General features: G+C 41.9%; 1 protein-coding gene across 5 annotated transcripts in view; it reads left to right on the top strand.

The window, feature by feature from the left end:
- GNG2 (G protein subunit gamma 2) overlaps positions 1-14,102 on the top strand; it is a 116,270-nt gene extending 102,168 nt beyond the window's left edge. For all 5 annotated transcript variants that reach the window (XM_058540562.1, XM_058540560.1, XM_058540563.1 and 2 more), the window contains one exon: positions 13,634-14,102. In XM_058540562.1, the coding sequence (XP_058396545.1) occupies positions 13,634-13,762 (129 nt within the window). In that variant the 3' untranslated portion in view covers positions 13,763-14,102. The remainder of the gene's footprint in view (positions 1-13,633) is intronic.
- The last annotated feature ends 3,396 nt before the right edge of the window (positions 14,103-17,498 follow it).

Raw genomic sequence — 17,498 nt, 5'->3', positions numbered from 1 at the left:
AAGGTATTAAATTTTGCCCAGTATAGTACTTTCTGTGTCATAAAAAGATTTTGAAGATTCCTGCCAGATATTTGTGTGTGACCATTGCAAATGAGTAGAGGTGGTGCTGGATCTCTTAACAAGCGAGTTTTAGATATGACTGTTTTCCAGTCTCTGCTGCTTACAGCTAAGCTCCTGTTTGGTGTAATAATGACTATGGCTCAAACAAGTAAAAGGCACCAAAAACGAAAGTAATCAGGATTCTGAAAGTCTGTCCTTTGCTTCCATTTAGAGGAACTAAGACAAGAACAGACTGCTTCCTTTCATTCTGTCACAGTAGCATTTCATAAAGATGCACAGAGAATTTCAAGCAACCTTTGGAACTAGCCCTGCATTTGAGTAGTTTATATGTAGATGGCTGTGGCTTAATGGCAAAACATTAGGGTTCCATTCTTTTTCTGCTGTGTGCTTTGTTATGTGACATTGAACAGTTCATGCCATGTGCTGAGCCTTCATTTTTTGTCAATAAAAGGAGTACCTACCTCAGGGTTATTATGTAGATCAAAAGAGAAAACTTAACTCACTTGTCTGAAACAATATAGGAACACGATAAAAATATTTTATAAACAATGTAATGCCTATTAAAGAGTGAGACTTTAAGCCAAAAACTGTAACAAGAGACAAAGAAGGTTATTATATAATGATGAAAGGGTTAACTCACCTTCAACAACATGCAACATCTGAGTATCGAAATATGTCAAGCAAATGCCGACAGATCTGAAGAGAGAAATAGACAATAGTACAATAATAGTAGAGGTCTTCAATACCCCACTGTCAGCAATGAACTGATCATTCAGACAGAAAATCAATAAAGAAACATTGGACTTGAACCACACTTCAGAACAAATGGACCTGACAGACACATAGAGCATTCCATCCAACAGCAACAGAATATGCATTCTTCTCAAGTGCACACAGAACATTCTCCAGGATAGGTCAAATGATAGGTCACAAAACAAGTCTTAGCAAATTTAAGACTATTGAAATCATACCAAGAATCTTTTCCAACCACAATGGTGTAAAACTAGAAATCAATAACAGGAGGAAAACTGGAAAATTCACAAATATGTGGAAATTAAACAACACACTCCTGAACAACCAGCCAGTGCATCAAAGAAGAAATCAAAAGGGAAATCGAAAAACATCTTGAAACAGAACACACACAAAAAATGGAAACATATCATACCAAAACTTATGGGATGCAGCAAAAGCAGTTCTAAGAGGGAAGTTTATAGTGATAAATACCTATAGCAAGAAAAAAGAAAGATCTCAACAACCTAACTTTATACCTCAAGGAACTAGAAAAAGAACAAATTAAGCACAAAATTAGCAGAAGAAAGGAAATAACAAAGATCAGAGGAAAAATAAATGAAATAGAGACCAGAAAAATAATAGAAAAGATCAACAGGGCTAGCCCCGTGGCTTAGTGGTTAAGTGTGTGGGCTCCGCTGCTGGTGGCCCGGGTTCGTATCCCGTACTCACACTGACACCACTTCTCCGGCCATGCTGAGGCTGCGTCCCACATACAGCAACTAGAAGGATGTGCAGCTATGACATACAACTATCTGCTGGGGCTTTGGGGGAAAAATAAATAAATAAAATTATAAAAAAAAAAAAAAAAAGAAAAGATCAACAAAACTAAGAGTTGGCCTTTTGCAAAGATAAGCAAAATTGGCAACCTTTACCTAGACTAAGAGAAAAATAGAGAAGACTCAAATAAGTAAAATCAGAAGTGAAAGAAGAGATGTTACAACTGACACCACAGAAATACAAAGGATCATAAGAGACTACCAAGAGCAATTATATGTCAACGAATTGGATAACCTAAAAGAAATGGATAAATTCCTAGAAATATGCAACCTACCAAGACTGAATTATGAAGAAATAGAAAATCTCAACAGACCAATTACTAATAAGGAGATTGAATCAGTAATCAAAAATCTCTCAACAAACAAAAGTCCAGGACCACACAGCTTCATTTGTGAATTTTACCAAACATTTAAAGAATTAATTCCAATCCTTCTCAAACTCTACCAAAAATTTGAAGAGGAAGGAACACTCCCAAACTCATTTAAAAGACCAGCATTACCCTGATACCAAAGCCAGATAAGGATATTACAAGAAAAGCAAACTACAAGCTAATATCCCTGATGAATACGGATGCAAAAATTCTCAACAAAATATTAGCAAACTGAATTTAGCAGCACATTAAAAGGATCATACACCACAGTCAAGTGGGACTTATCCCTGGGATGCAAGGATGGTACAATGTACACAAATCAATAGGTGTGATATGTCACATTAATAGAGTGAAAGGTAAAAATCATATGATCACTCAATAGATGCAGAAAAAGAATTTAACAAATTCAACATCCTTTCATGAAAAACTCTCAACAAATTAGATACAGAAGGGATGTACCTCAACATAATAAAGGCCATGTATGACAAGCCCACAGCTAACATCATGCTGAATGGTGAAGGATTGAAAGCTTTTCCTCTAAGCTTTCAATCTAAGACCAGAAACAAGACAAGGGTGCCCACTCTCACCACTCCTATTCAACATAGTGCTGGAAGTCCTAGTCAGAGCAATCAGACAAGAAAAAAGAAATAAAAAGTGTCCAGATCAGAAACGAAGAAGTAAAATTGTCTCTGTTTGCAGATGATATGATCTTATAGATAGAAAATCCTAAAAATTTTAAAACCAGCAAAAGAACTGTTAGAACTAATCAACCAATTCAGTAAAGTAGCAGGATACAAAATCAACAGACAAAATTCAGTTGTGTTTCTATATACTAACAATGAAATTATTGAAAAAGAAATAAAGAAAATCTCATTTACGATAGCATCAAAAACAATAAAATACTTATGAATAAATTTACCCAAGGAGATAAAAGATCTGTACACTGAATAAGACTTTGATGAAAGAAATTGAAGAGGACACAAATAAATGGAAATATATCCTGTGTTCCTAGGTCAGAAAAATTAATATTGTTAAAATGTCCATACTACCCAAAGCCATCTATAGATTCAATGCAATCCCAATCAAAATTCCAATGGCATTTTTCACATAAATTTTAAAAAATCATAAAATTCATATGGAACCATGAAAGACCTTGAACAGCCAAAGTAATTCTGAGAAAGAAGAACAAAGCTGGAGGCATCACACTTCCTGATTTCAAACTATATTACAAAGCTATAGTAATCAAAACAGTATGGCATAAAAATAGACACATAAAACAATGGAACAGAGTCAAGAACCCAGAAATAAACCCTCACATATACCGTCAACTAATATTTGACAAGGGAGCCAGAATACTTCACGGGGAAAGGACCGTACCTTCAATAAATGGTGTTGGGGAAGCTGGATAATCACTGCCAAAGAATGAAATTGGACCCCTATCTTACACCGCACACAAAAATTTACTTGAAATGGATCGAAGACTTAAATATGAGACCTGAAACTCTAAAACTCCTAAAAGAACACATAGGTGGTAAGCTCCTTGACACTGGACTTGGCAATGATTTCTTGGATATGACACCAAAAGCACATGGAACAAAAGAAAAAATAAATAAGTGGGACTACATCAAACTAAAAAGCTTCTGCACGGCAAAGGAAACAATCAACAAAATGATAAGGCAACCTATGCAATGGGAGAAAATATTTGCAAACCGTATATCTGATAAAGGGTTAATATCCAAAGGGCTTAATATAAAGAATTTATACAACTCAGTAGCAGAAAAACAAACAATTCAATTAAAAAATAGACAGAGGAGGAGTGACGTCAGCATCATGGCGGAGTGAGCTTTCCCGTGAATTCTTCCCCCACAAGATACAACAAAAGTAACAGCCACAGACCAACAACAGAATCCCAGACAGTGAAAAGCTAGAGCGGAGGGATCCACACTGCCGCACATCTGAGAGCGGAACGTGCTGGGCCCCCGGAGGAGGTGGGGAGAGGTAAGGAGAACTCCGCTCCCTCCCCATCAGATCAGCGATCCGGTCCGCGCGGCTCCCAGAGAGGGGGGAGGGGCGGCCCTCGGCGGGAAACTGTAGCTCTTCGGGCTCTCTCAGCCAGTGGGAAACTCCCGCACAGAGGGCTCAGAGGAGCCACAGGGCTACCATCAACATTTGAGCAACCCAGAGAGCGGATAAAGAGGGGCAAACGAGAAGCCTCCCACGTCAGGGACCCAGAGGGCAAAAGAGAGAGCTCCCCCCTCCCCGCAACCCGGAGTCTGCAGCTCGACCAGATCTAGCGGTCCGAGGCAGACCTGAATAAACTGGACTGGACCCGTGGATCGCAGTGGGGAAAAAAAACAAAACAAAACAAAACAAAACTGCGGATCGCAGCAGAAAAACTGGGGCAGAGCGCAGGGGGCTTAGACTACACAGCCCTTTACCACCAGACAGTGGCGGCAGGTGGAAATTGCAACCAGAGACTTCCAGGATGAGGAAAATCAAAACCAACACAGGAACCACAATGCAAAAATATATGAAATCACCAGACCAGAAACAAAATGACAAGCACCCAGAAATCAACCCCGAAGACACAGAAATCCATAAACTAAATGACAGAGATTTCAAAATAGCTATCATAAAAACACTCAACGAAATACGAGACAACACAGACAAACAATTAAATGAGATTAGGAGTTTCTTCACAAAAGAGATTGAAATCATAAAGAAAAACCTATCAGTGCTGATGGAGATGAAGAACACAATGGAGGAGATAAAGGAGAATCTGGAATCTTTAAAGAACAGAGCTGACAATATGGAGGAAAGAATTAGTACTTTAGAGGATAGGAATACAGATATACTCCAGATGGAAGAAGAGAGAGAACTAAGACTAAAAAGAAATGAAGAAAGACTCCGAGAAATATCGGACTCTATTAGAAAATGTAACATAAGAATTATAGGTATTCCTGAGGGAGAGGAGAGGGAAAGAGGAACAGAGAGCCTATTCAAGGAAATAATAGCTGAAAATTTCCCAAATCTGGGGAAGGAGCAGGAAATACCAGTAAGCGAAGCCAACAGGACGCCTATATATATTAACAGACAAAGGCCTTCACCACGACACCTAGTGGTAAGGCTAGCCAGGGTCAACGACAAAGAAACAATATTAAGGGCAGCTAGACAAAAACAAAAAATAACGTACAAAGGAACTCCCATCAGGCTCTCAGCGGATTTCTCAACAGAAACTTTTCAGGCTAGAAGAGACTGGAATGATATATTCAAAATACTAAAAGACAAAAACTTTCAGCCAAGAATACTCTATCCAGCAAAAATATCCTTCAAATATGATGGAGAAATAGTAACTCTCCCAGATAAACAAAAGCTAAGGGAGTTCATGGCCACGAGACCGCCACTACAAGAAATACTCAAGAAGGCCCTCAGGCCTGAAAACAAGAAGAGAAAGGGAACACAAAGCTTGGAGTAAGGAGAAAAGTAGGTAGACAAAATCAGAGAAATAGTAGATCTTTACCGGAATAGGTTAGCAACCACTTAAATACTAAACTCAAAGATCAAAGGAAGAAATTCACCAAAAATAAATTTAACCTCATCACTGTAAACACACAGCCACAACACAAGATAGAATAAGGTATAACAAGAGCAACTTAGAAGGGGAAGAGGAAAGTGACTGAATTGACTTAGTATAAGGAAATAGGAGGCTATCAGATAATGGACTATCTCATACAGAAGATTTTTCGCCCAAACCTCAAGGTAACCACTAAACAAATAATCAAATTAAAACCACATATGATAAACAAAGAGAAAACTAGAAGAATCATAAGACAGAACAACCAAACTGAATTGGCAGTCCAAAACAAATGGGACAAGAAACAAAGGAAATGCAAAAGAACCAGAAAATAAGTGACAAAACAGCAACATTCAACCCTCATATTTCAATAATTACCCTAAATGTAAATGGATTGAACTCTCCAATCAAAAGATACAGAGTGGCAGGATGGATTAAAAAGCAAGACCCAACAATATGCTGCCTTCAGGAAACACATCTTAGCACTAAAGACAAGCACAGGCTCAGAGTGAAAGGATGGAAGACAATACTCCAAGCTAATGGCAAACAAAAGAAAGCAGGTGTTGCCATACTCATATCAGACAAAGTAGACTTCAAGATAAAACAGGTTAAGAAAGACAAAGAAGGGAAATATATAATGATAAAAGGGACACTCCATCAAGAAGACATATCACTTATAAATATATATGCACCCAACATAGGAGCACCAATGTACATAAAACAACTATTAACAAACCTAAAAGGAGAAATCAACAACAACACAATAATAGTAGGGGATCTTAACACCCCACTTACAGCAATGGATAGATCATCCAGACAAAAAGTTAATAAAGAAATATTAGACTTAAATGAAAAACTGGACGAGATGGACCTAGTAGACATATACAGAGCACTCCACCCAAAAACAGCTGACTACACATTCTTCTCAAGCGCGCATGGAACATTCTCTAGGATAGACCATATGTTGGGAAACAAAGCAAGCCTCAATAAATTTAAGAAGATTGAAATCATAACAAGCATCTTTTCAGACCATAAGGCTATGAAACTGGAAATGAACCAGGAAAAAAAAACTGGGAAAGTGACAAAAATGTGGAGATTAAACAACATGCTACTGAACAACCAATGGATCATTGATGAAATTAAAGGAGAAATCAAAAACTATCTGGAAACAAACGAAAATGATAACATGCCATATCAAACCATATGGGACACAGCAAAAGCGGTCCTGAGAGGGAAACTCATAGCGATACAAGCCCACCTTAACAAACAAGAAAAAGCCCTAATAGGCAACCTTAAATTACACCTAACAGAACTAGAAAAAGAAGAACAAACAAAGCCCAAAGCCAGCAGAAGGAGAGAAATAATAAAAATCAGAGCAGAAATAAATGATATTGAGAGCAAAAAAACAGTAGAAAGGATTAATGAAACAAAGAGTTGGTTCTTCGAGAAGATAAACAAAATAGACAAACCCTTAGCCAGGCTAACTAAGAAAAAAAGAGAAAAGGCTCAAGTAAATAAAATTAGAAATGAAAGAGGAGAAATTACAACGGATACCATGGAAATACAGAGGATTATAAGAGAATACTATGAGAAATTATATGCCAACAAATTGGACAATCTAGAAGAAATGGATAAATTCTTAGACTTATACAACCTCCCAAAATTGAACCAAGAAGAAATGGAGAATCTGAATAGACCAATCACAAGTAAAGAGATTGAAATAGTAATCAAAAACCTCCCAAAAAATAAAAGTCCAGGACCAGATGGCTTCTCCAGTGAATTTTACCAAACATTCAAAGAAGATTTAATACCCATCCTCCTCAAACTATTCCAAAAAATAGAGGAAGATGGAACACTTCCTGAATCATTCTATGAGGCCAACATCACCCTGATACCGAAACCAGACAAAGACAATACAAAGAAAGAAAATTACAGGCCAATATCGCTGATGAACATTGATGCAAAAATCCTCAACAAAATATTGGCAAACCGAATACAACAATATATTAAAAAGATCATACACCATGATCAAGTAGGATTTATACCAGGGACGCAGGGATGGTTCAACATCCGCAAATCAATCAACGTGATACATCACATCAACAAAACAAAGAATAAAAACCACATGATCGTCTCAATAGACGCAGAGATGGCATTTGACAAGATACAACATCCATTTATGATAAAAACTCTCAATAAAATAGGAATAGAAGGAAAGTACCTCAACATAATAAAGGCCATATATGACAAACCCACAGCTAACATCATACTCAACGGGGAAAGACTGAAAGCAATTCCTCTGAGAACAGGAACGAGGCAGGGCTGCCCACTCTCACCACTCCTGTTCAACATAGTACTGGAGGTTTTGGCCAGAGCAATTAGGCAAGAAAAAGGAATAAAAGGAATCCAAATAGGTAGCGAAGAAGTGAAACTCTCACTATTTGCAGATGACATGATTGTATATATAGAAAACCCTAAAGAATCTGTTGGAAAACTGTTAGAAACAATCAACAACTACAGCAAAGTTGCAGGGTACAAAATCAATCTACAAAAATCAGTTGCATTTCTATATGCTAATAATGAACTAACAGAAAGAGAGCTCAAAAAGATAATACCATTTACAATTGCATCAAAAAGAATAAAATACCTAGGAATAAATCTTACCAAGGAGGTGAAGGACCTATACAATGAGAACTACAAGACATTATTGAGGGAAATCTACGATGACATAAAGAAATGGAAAGATATCCCATGCACGTGGATTGGAAGAATAAACATAGTTAAAATGTCTATATTACCTAAAGCAATCTACAGATTCAATGCAATCCCAATCAGAATCCCAATGACATTCTTCACAGAAATAGAAAAAAGAATACTAAAATTTATATGGGGCAACAAAAGACCCCGAATAGCTAAAGAAATACTAAAGAAAAAGAACAAAGCAGGAGGCATCACAATTCCTGACTTCAAAACATACTACAAAGCAATAGTAATCAAAACAGCATGGTACTGGTACAAAAACAGACACACAGATCAATGGAACAGAATTGAAAGCCCAGAAATAAAACCACACATATACGGACAGCTAATTTTCGACAAAGGTGCTAAGGACATGCAATGGAGAAAGGAAAGTCTCTTCAATAAATGGTGTTGGGAAAACTGGACAGCCACATGCAAAAGAATGAAAGTGGACCATGTGCTATCGCCATTCACAAAAATTAACTCAAAATGGATCAAAGACCTGAAGGTGAGACCTGAAACTATAAAACTCATAGAAGAAAATATAGGCAACACACTATTTGACATTGGGTTTAAAGGAATCTTTTCGGATGACATGCCTACCCAGACTAGGGAAACTAAAGAAAAAATAAACAAGTGGGACTTTATCAGACTAAAGAGCTTTTATAAGACAAATGAAACCAGAATCAAGATGAACAAACAACCAACCAGCTGGGAGAGAATATTTGCAAAACATACATCTGACAAGGGGTTGATCTCCATAATATATAAAGAACTCACACAATTGAACAACAAAAAAACAAACAACCCGATCAAAAAATGGGCAGAGGAAATGAACAGACACTTCTCCAAGGAAGATATACAGATGGCCAATAGGCACATGAAAAGATGCTCAACATCACTAATCATCAGGGAAATGCAAATCAAAACAACACTAAGATACCACCTCACGCCCGTTAGAATGGCTATAATCACCAAGACAAAAAACAACAAATGTTGGAGAGGATGTGGAGAAACAGGAACCCTCATACACAGCTGGTGGGAATGCAAATTGGTGCAGCCTCTATGGAAAACGGTATGGAGATTCCTCAAAGAATTAAAAATAGAGATGCCCTATGATCCAGCCATCCCACTACTGGGAATCTATCCAACGCACCTGAAATCAACAATCCAAAGAGGCTTATGCACCCCTATGTTCATTGCAGCATTATTCACCATAGCCAAGAAGTGGAAGCAACCTAAGTGTCCCTCGACTGACGATTGGATTAAGAAAATGTGGTATATATATACAATGGAATACTACTCAGCCATAAAAAAAGACAAAATCGTCCCATTTGCAACAACATGGATGGGCCTGGAGCGTATTATGTTAAGTGAAATAAGCCAGAAAGAGAAAGACAAACACTGTATGATCTCACTCATATGTGGAGTATAAACCAACACATGGACAGAGAAAACTGGACTGTGGTTACCTGGGAAGTGGGGGTGGGGGGTGGGCACAAGGGGTGAAGGGAGTCATATATGGGGTGATGGACAAACAAAAATGTACAACCCAAAATTTCACAATGTTAGAAACCATTAAAATATCAATAAAAAAAAAATAGACAGAGGAACTGAATAGACATTTTTCCAAAGAAGACGTATGAACGTCCAACAGGTACACGAGAAGATGCTCAAGATCACTAATCAGGGAAAAGTAAATTGAAACCACAATGAGATATCACTTCACACTTGTTAGAATGACTGTTACCAAAAAGACAAGAAATAAGTGTTGGCAAGGATATGGAGAAGAGGGAACCCTGGTGCACTGCTGGTGGGAATGTAAATTGGTGCAGCAACTATGGAAAATAGTATGGAGGTCCCTCAAAAAATTCAAAATAGAACTACCATATGACCCAGCAATTCCATTTCTGGGTGTATATCCAAAGGAAGTGAAATCAGGGTCTTGAAGAGATGTCTGCACTCCCGTGTTCATTGCAGCGTTATTCACAATAGCCAAGATATGGAAACAACCTAAGTGTCCATCAGTGGATGAATGAATAAAGAAGATGTGTTATATATGTACAATGGAATATTATTCAGCCATGATAAAGAAGGAAATCTTGCCATTGGCAACAACATGGATGGACTTTGGAGGTATTATGCTAAGTGAGATAAGTCAGACAGGGAAAGACAAATACTCACTTATGTGTGGAATTTTAAAAAGCCAAACTCCTGAAAACAGAGACTAGAATGGTAGTTGCTGGGGGCTGGGTGTGAAGGATATGGAGAGATATTGGTCAAAGGGTACAAACTTCCATTATAAGATGAATAAGTTCTGGAGATCTAATGTGCATCAAGGTGACTATGGTTAACAATACTGTGTGATATACTTGAAAGTTGCCAAGAGAGTAGGTCTTAAGTGTTCTCACCACACACACACAAAGGTAATTATAGGAAGTGATAGAGGTGTTAACTAATCTTACTGTGTTAATCATTTCACAATATAGAAATATATCAAATCATTACATTTTACACCTTAAACTCACACGTTATATGTCAATTATTATCTCAATAAAGCTGGGGAAAAAAGATAAATAAAAAACGATTTACAATTCAAAAAAAATGAGACTGACTTTTACACAAGCATGCTATACTGGGTTGAATAGTGTGCCCTAAAATTCATGCCCACCTGGAACCTTAGAATGTGATCTTATTTGGAAGTAGGGTATTTGAAGATGTACTCAAGTTAAGATGAGGCATACTAGATTGCGGGGTGGGGGGGGGTGGCGCTGATCCAATGTGTAGTAGTTAGGAAGTTTGGACATAGACAGAGCGGAGAAGACCGTGTGAAGACGGAGGCAGGGATCGGATGGATTCATCTACAAGCCAAGGGAGGCCAAGGATTGCGGACAACCACCAGTCACTAGTTGAGAAGCATGGAACGGATTCTCTCTGAGAGCCTCCAGGAGAACCAACCCTGCTGCCACCTTGATTTCTAGCACTGACCATGAGACAATAAATGTCTGTTGTTTTAAGCCTCCTCGTTTGTGGTCGTTTGTTAAGGCAGACGGAGGAGGCTAACTCACACCAGCCCCAGACCTCTTCTGTCAGCCGGGGGAGCTGCAGTAACAAAAGGCCCCCTCCCCCCATTCTTAGGGGCTTACAACAACAAAGATATGCTTCTCACTGCACCCCCCGCCATGTCCATCACAGATTAGCTGCCTCTCTACACCATGTCCTCTTCGTCAGGGACCCTGCAGACAGAGCAGCCTCTGTCTGGAATATTGCCTCTATCTGGTCTGTGGCAAAGGAAACAGAATACAAAAATTCAAAGATTTATGGGATTAGAGGATGAATTTGATTCTCATTTCCAACCAGTAAACCATAACACTGAAGGGCTTTTCAGTGACAACATTCTGATCAACTCGGTCCTGGGGCAGGGAACTCATCAAGAGCACGGCCGTCACGCTCTTGTTAAATCCTCTGAGTCAGTTAAGGTGGTCTCAGGATTGTTTTGGTTGGAAAAGGTGGCAGAGGGAAAAGAGCGTGGAGACTGTGCGTTGCCCCGTGAAGCTTCTGCCCCCAAGTGACCCCCATCCCTCTGCTCACATATCGGCCAGAGCAAGTCTGAAGTCATCATGGGGTGTGTACAACCCACTGCAAGGAGGGCAGTGACTTTGCTTAGCAATGCTGTAATCTACCGCCTTCTCAGAGGATGGCCCCTTCGGGACTTGCTCTGGTACAATGATGCTGAGAAGTCCTGTGGAGGATCTCCAGGGCAGCGTATTGTGTCGTGTGAGAAACTGACTATTGACTTTATGGTTTTTGACCCCAAGTGGCAGTCCCCAGGTGGCTCATCCACTCAGTCCCCAGATGTAGTTACAAATGATTTTTAGTTTATTTCCCAAAATTAAATCCACCCTCAAGTGGTGAAAATTTGCCACTGTCAAGGCTAGTCAAAGGAGGGTGCTCCAGGCGACTCCCAACGAGGAGCTACAGAAATGTCGTGAGAAATGACAGCATCCCTGAAACCACTGGTCAGCCTCCCGCAGGACTCCCGAAAGGGTACAGTGCTCGGTGAAGTAGTATATATAACATGTACAATAAGTTATACAATACATTGTGATATGTGAATATAGGAAATATGAGGCTGCATGAGCGTGTGTGTGTATAGCATCTCCTGATGTGCTGGTTAAAAAGGAAATCAGCATGGCGTTAGGCCTCCCCAGCACGAGTCCTGAAGCAGAGGCACAACGACAGAAGGATAGCGGGCTGCATGTAAGCTTCCTGTGTGCCAGGCAGTGATGGTTGACGTGGGTTACCTCACTTTACCTCTGCAGGGCTGGGACTAGGGTGAGGTGGATGACAGACCCGGGGCCTAGAACGTAAGGAGACCCCCACTCAGGGCTGCACAGGTGCAGGACGGGTGCTGTGTGGCCCTGACTGTGAGCGCCTCCTTCAGCTCTGGGTCCTGAGTGCCTCACCTGCCTCAGCCTAGTCCCAGACCTGCAGCAGTCCTGTGAGGTGCAGATCATCAGCTCCCTCCACTGCAGATGGGGCGACAGAGGCTTATGGAGGTTACTAAGTTAGTAGGCAGGGAGATGGGGAGCGAGGGTCTGGAGGCAGGCAGGGAGAGGGGGAGCCAGGGTCTGGAGGCACGCAGGGGGTGGGGGAGCGAGGGTCTGGAGGCACGCAGGGGGTGGGGAGCGAGGGTCTGGAGGCAGGCAGGGAGAGGGGGAGCGAGGGTCTGGAGGCAGGCAGGGGGTGGGGGAGCGAGGGTCTGGAGGCACGCAGGAGGTGGGGGAGCGAGGGTCTGGAGGCAGGCAGGGAGAGGGGGAGCGAGGGTCTGGAGGCAGGCAGGGAGAGGGGGAGCGAGGGTCTGGAGGCAGGCAGGGGGTGGGGGAGCGAGGGTCTGGAGGCAGGCAGGGGGTGGGGGAGCGAGGGTCTGGAGGCAGGCAGGGGGTGGGGAGCGAGGGTCTGGAGGCAGGCAGGGAGAGGGGGAGCGAGGGTCTGGAGGCAGGCAGGGGGTGGGGAGCGAGGGTCTGGAGGCAGGCAGGGAGAGGGGGAGCGAGGGTCTGGAGGCAGGCAGGGAGAGGGGGAGCGAGGGTCTGGAGGCAGGCAGGGGGTGGGGGAGCGAGGGTCTGGAGGCAGGCAAGGAGAGGGGGAGCGAGGGTCTGGGCGCAGGCAGGGAGAGGGGGAGCGAGGGTCTGGGCGCAGGCAGGGAGTGGGGGAGCGAGGGTCTGGCCGCAGGGCGTTGGACACCAGAGCCTGGGCCCTGGCTGACTGCACCTGCGTCCATGCCTCCTCTGAAGTTTCGGTTGCTTTCTCTTCCTCTCCAGGTGTCGAAGGCTGCTGCAGACTTGATGGCCTACTGTGAAGCGCATGCCAAGGAAGACCCCCTCCTGACCCCCGTTCCGGCCTCAGAGAACCCTTTTAGGGAGAAGAAGTTTTTCTGCGCTATCCTTTAAATCTTCAAGTGGAGCCTGAAGAGCCTCAGGGCTCCTGGGACCCTGATGTAGAGTTTTTAGCGAAGTGGGCGCCTTTCTGGTCCCCGGCATTTAAGGAGAGGGAGGAGAACCATCCTGGAAACTCCAGGCCATGCATGTTTAAGAACTGGTCCCCTTTATGAGAATGAAAGCTGCTCCGCATCCTGAGTTAAGAGATCTGATATCTGCAGAACTGCCTGGAGGAGGGAACCTGTGAAGATAAAATCGGTGTCCTTTCTTTCCTGCTATCCCTCCCAAAACCTTATGTTTCTGCTTCATATTTAAAAAATTAAAATTAAAGCACACAGCTGTGCTGAGCTCAGACATGTGTGACCTTCTTGGGATGAACCTTGCCTTTAGAATTCCCCGGATGAGCTGGGTCGTCTGGTGTGGCCGTGACCCGTTTATTGGCGTTGATGTTTAGTCTTGATGTCCTTCTTTTCCTTCTCCTTCCTCCCCCCATTAGAATAGCACAGAGATAAAGCTGGGCTTGCCTGGGGGACTGAACCCCAGGATGAGCACCCTGAGTGTTTAGGAAGATGTCCCTGTGCTTTGTTCTCGTGGTAACAGCAGAGCCAGTGCCGCTGTCTGTGACCTTGTCACTGTCCCTAACGTTTGTACAAAAGCTTCGACCCTGCAAGTAAGAGTCAACCATGTGTTGTGACTGGTGCTTTCATATACTTGTGACAATTTTTGGGTAATACTGCATGAAAACGTCCCTATGTTACATCCATTCAGAGGTTTTGTTGTTTTACTATAAGGTTTGGGGAAAGAACGGGAGAGAAAAGAAGCTGGGAAGGGAAAGTTCAGTATCTTGAAAATTGAGATTCCTCAGAGCCTTAGCGACGCCTAAAATACCTCCCAGTAACAGTACGTCAAAGCCTCCTCAACCTGCTTTCCAGACTCCAGCACTCTGGTTTCCTCCAGGTACCACCCAGCAAGAGAGGGAAGGATGCACCATGATGCTGAGATGCTTCTGTCAGATAGGAGCAGGTTCCCTCTTCCCTGAATCACACAACTTCTAGATCGAAAGAACGCATTCTATACTCTTCTTAACAAGAAAACGTGGCCACTTTTGTTCCAGGATTGGAGAAATAAGGCCATGGCTCCAGGGAAGACCACTCTCAGGAGCCCACTGTCCGCCCACCAGGGAGAGGGCACAGGGGCGGCCCCCGGCTCCACAGACGGGGTTCTGGCTCTTTGCCACTGAGATGGTCTTCATTCTTCGCTCGCTACATTTTTGAATAGAATCTTTTCTTGGTTTCCTTGCCACCTGTTTGTGAGAGTCTCTCAGTCTTTATTTACACCTTTCTTTCTCTCTCTTCCCCAGAGATGATTCTGGAAGTGACTGTTCATCACAGCTCCAGCCTCCGTCAGTAACCAGAGGCCTGGAAGCCTGTATCCCTTTTTTCTGTGTCATTCCAGGCAAAAGAGGGCTTCTCTTACATCTCCTTTTTGGCTTTGAAATCCCAAAAGACCATTTCCAAATTAATTTTATTCTCTTTCCATTCTCTTCCTCCTGTTAAAAAAAAAAAAAAGAATGAAGATGGAGGAAAAGAGAAAATAAAAAGAATTAATATGCCAAGGACAGATTTTGAAACAGACCTGCTAAATATTTTCCTAGCTCCCTTTATGGGCACAATGGTAAAAGAATAAATACACCCAGTTAAAGCCCCGGGCGGGAGGAGGGGAGTCCTGAGACCTTCGTGGAATGTGTTTCACACAGACACCTCTGTGCCAGACACTCTGCTCAGACCTTGGGATTTTGTTACAGTCAGTGGACACTGATGAAGATTCAGAGGAAAAACCCTGGCAGAGTATTTATTAGACTGGAATATTGTACCGTTGGCTTAGTGACATTGCAGAATCAGCTAGAACTGTATCACATTTTTAAAATGAGCCAAATTATGAATTGAACATGTGGTCACATAAAACAACTGTGAGTGAAGCACAGTTGGTCTTTCATTTTAAGACCCTGATGATTTTCAGAATCCACACCATTTATTTTTCTCAGAAGGACTCTTTATATTGTCATGTAAATCCAGATCTTTGGAGCTATTAAAATGGAATTAAAACCTTTAGGGATACAGCTCTGCTAATTAACGGTTAAGGAAATTCCAAACTGTGTGACCTTGTTTACAAAAGGGGAAAGAGGGCAGAAAACACACAGCCCATCTGAAGTTAAGTGTAAGGAAAATGTCTTGGCTTTTTCATAATTTCATGTCCTACAGTATGGAATTAGAATACCAGAGTCTTTATATGAGTTTTGGCTTGTGGTATTTTTACTTGTTAAGGAGAAAGAAAAATCTTTGATTACTTAGCCTCTAAAGAGCTTTAGTTGTTTCAGAAACTCGGCAATCATTTTCACCAGCGTAAATAATGGGAACTCAGCTTAATTATTCAAGGCCCTAATTTATGTATATAATGTACTAATAGTAATGAAAATCTGCCATGGAGTGAGACAGTAACAATAACCCTCAGATTTAGGAAAAAAACAATCTTGCATCATCCTCAATATTAACTCCAGTTTCTTTCTTTCTTTTTTTTTTTTCAATTTTAAACCAATGACTTTAATTTAAGTCAGAAACTGCAAATAAGCGCTGTGAAATGGGGCTCATTTTGCTAATAATGTTTGAGGGAGATAGCTTACCAAGGAAAAATGGAAAACCATTTCTCCACACACTCATTTTCACAAAAGGAATCGTGAGACATTGAGCATGCTGTTTCAGGGGATTTGTACTTTTTCTTTTTTTAATATTTGCTTCTAGCTGCTCCTGGCAATGGTGAATTATTACATATACATTAATGTTTGCCCAGCCCAAAAATTGTTCATTTTTCGTATATAAGATCTATGGGGTGTGTCTTTCAAAGAGAGGGAAGCACAGAAATGTTAAAGCAGGAAAACCTGAATGTGATGTGCACATTTCATCCCACATGGACAATGTGTTTGTTTTAATAAATGGAATTTTCAGATTCATTTCACATGCAGTCGATTTTATTGCGAAGGCCTGTGGCCCACCTCGCCTGTCGATTCCACTGTTAATTTGGGAATGATGATGACATGTAGCGAGATAGGTGGGGAAATGTGATCCGTGGATTTTCTTTAGGGTTTTGTTAATAGAGGTGCCCTAAGGAAGGAAGAACCTGCATGAGCCTCTTTAAAAGCCTTTGTCCCTGGGTCTCAACAGCTCAAGTGCAACACTTGGGGACAGAGGAAGGGGAAGGGGAGGAGTCCAGGCCCCGGTGGGCTGGACACAAAGACAGATGAGCTGCAGTTACGCCCTGACGTGCTGTGGGTTTGCCAGGCTGAGATTCTTCCTTTACGAAAAAAAAAAAATGAACACAGAAAGTGCTGTTCTCCTTAAGCTGGTCACAATTAAAGGGACTACTGGAGAAGATAAATGGTTAGAACTCTAGATTTGGCAGCCCCTCAGAGACATTCTTATTCAAGAAAGCCTTCTGCATGTCCCTCAAAATGTGCCCCTGAGTAGCAACCCTGTTAGTAAGGAAAGAGGCCCTGCGTGTCCCGGGACCGTGCAAATCTCTGATGGAGGGGCCACTGGCGTTTGTGCATTTGTCCACTTACATCTCTGTTTCTCAGACTGTGGTCCACGGACCGCCTGCTTCAGAATCCCCTGGGATGCCTATTAAAAAGGCAGACGCTGGCCCCCAAGTCAGAATCGCCGGCGGTGGCACTTCAGTTTCTGCGCTCCGGTGC

Source organism: Diceros bicornis, chromosome 5 (genome assembly GCF_020826845.1).
Source record: "Diceros bicornis minor isolate mBicDic1 chromosome 5, mDicBic1.mat.cur, whole genome shotgun sequence".
In the NCBI taxonomy this organism is placed as follows: Eukaryota; Metazoa; Chordata; class Mammalia; order Perissodactyla; family Rhinocerotidae; genus Diceros; species Diceros bicornis.
Note: the sequence above shows the minus strand (reverse complement) of the source record. Positions and strands in the feature narration are given on the sequence as shown.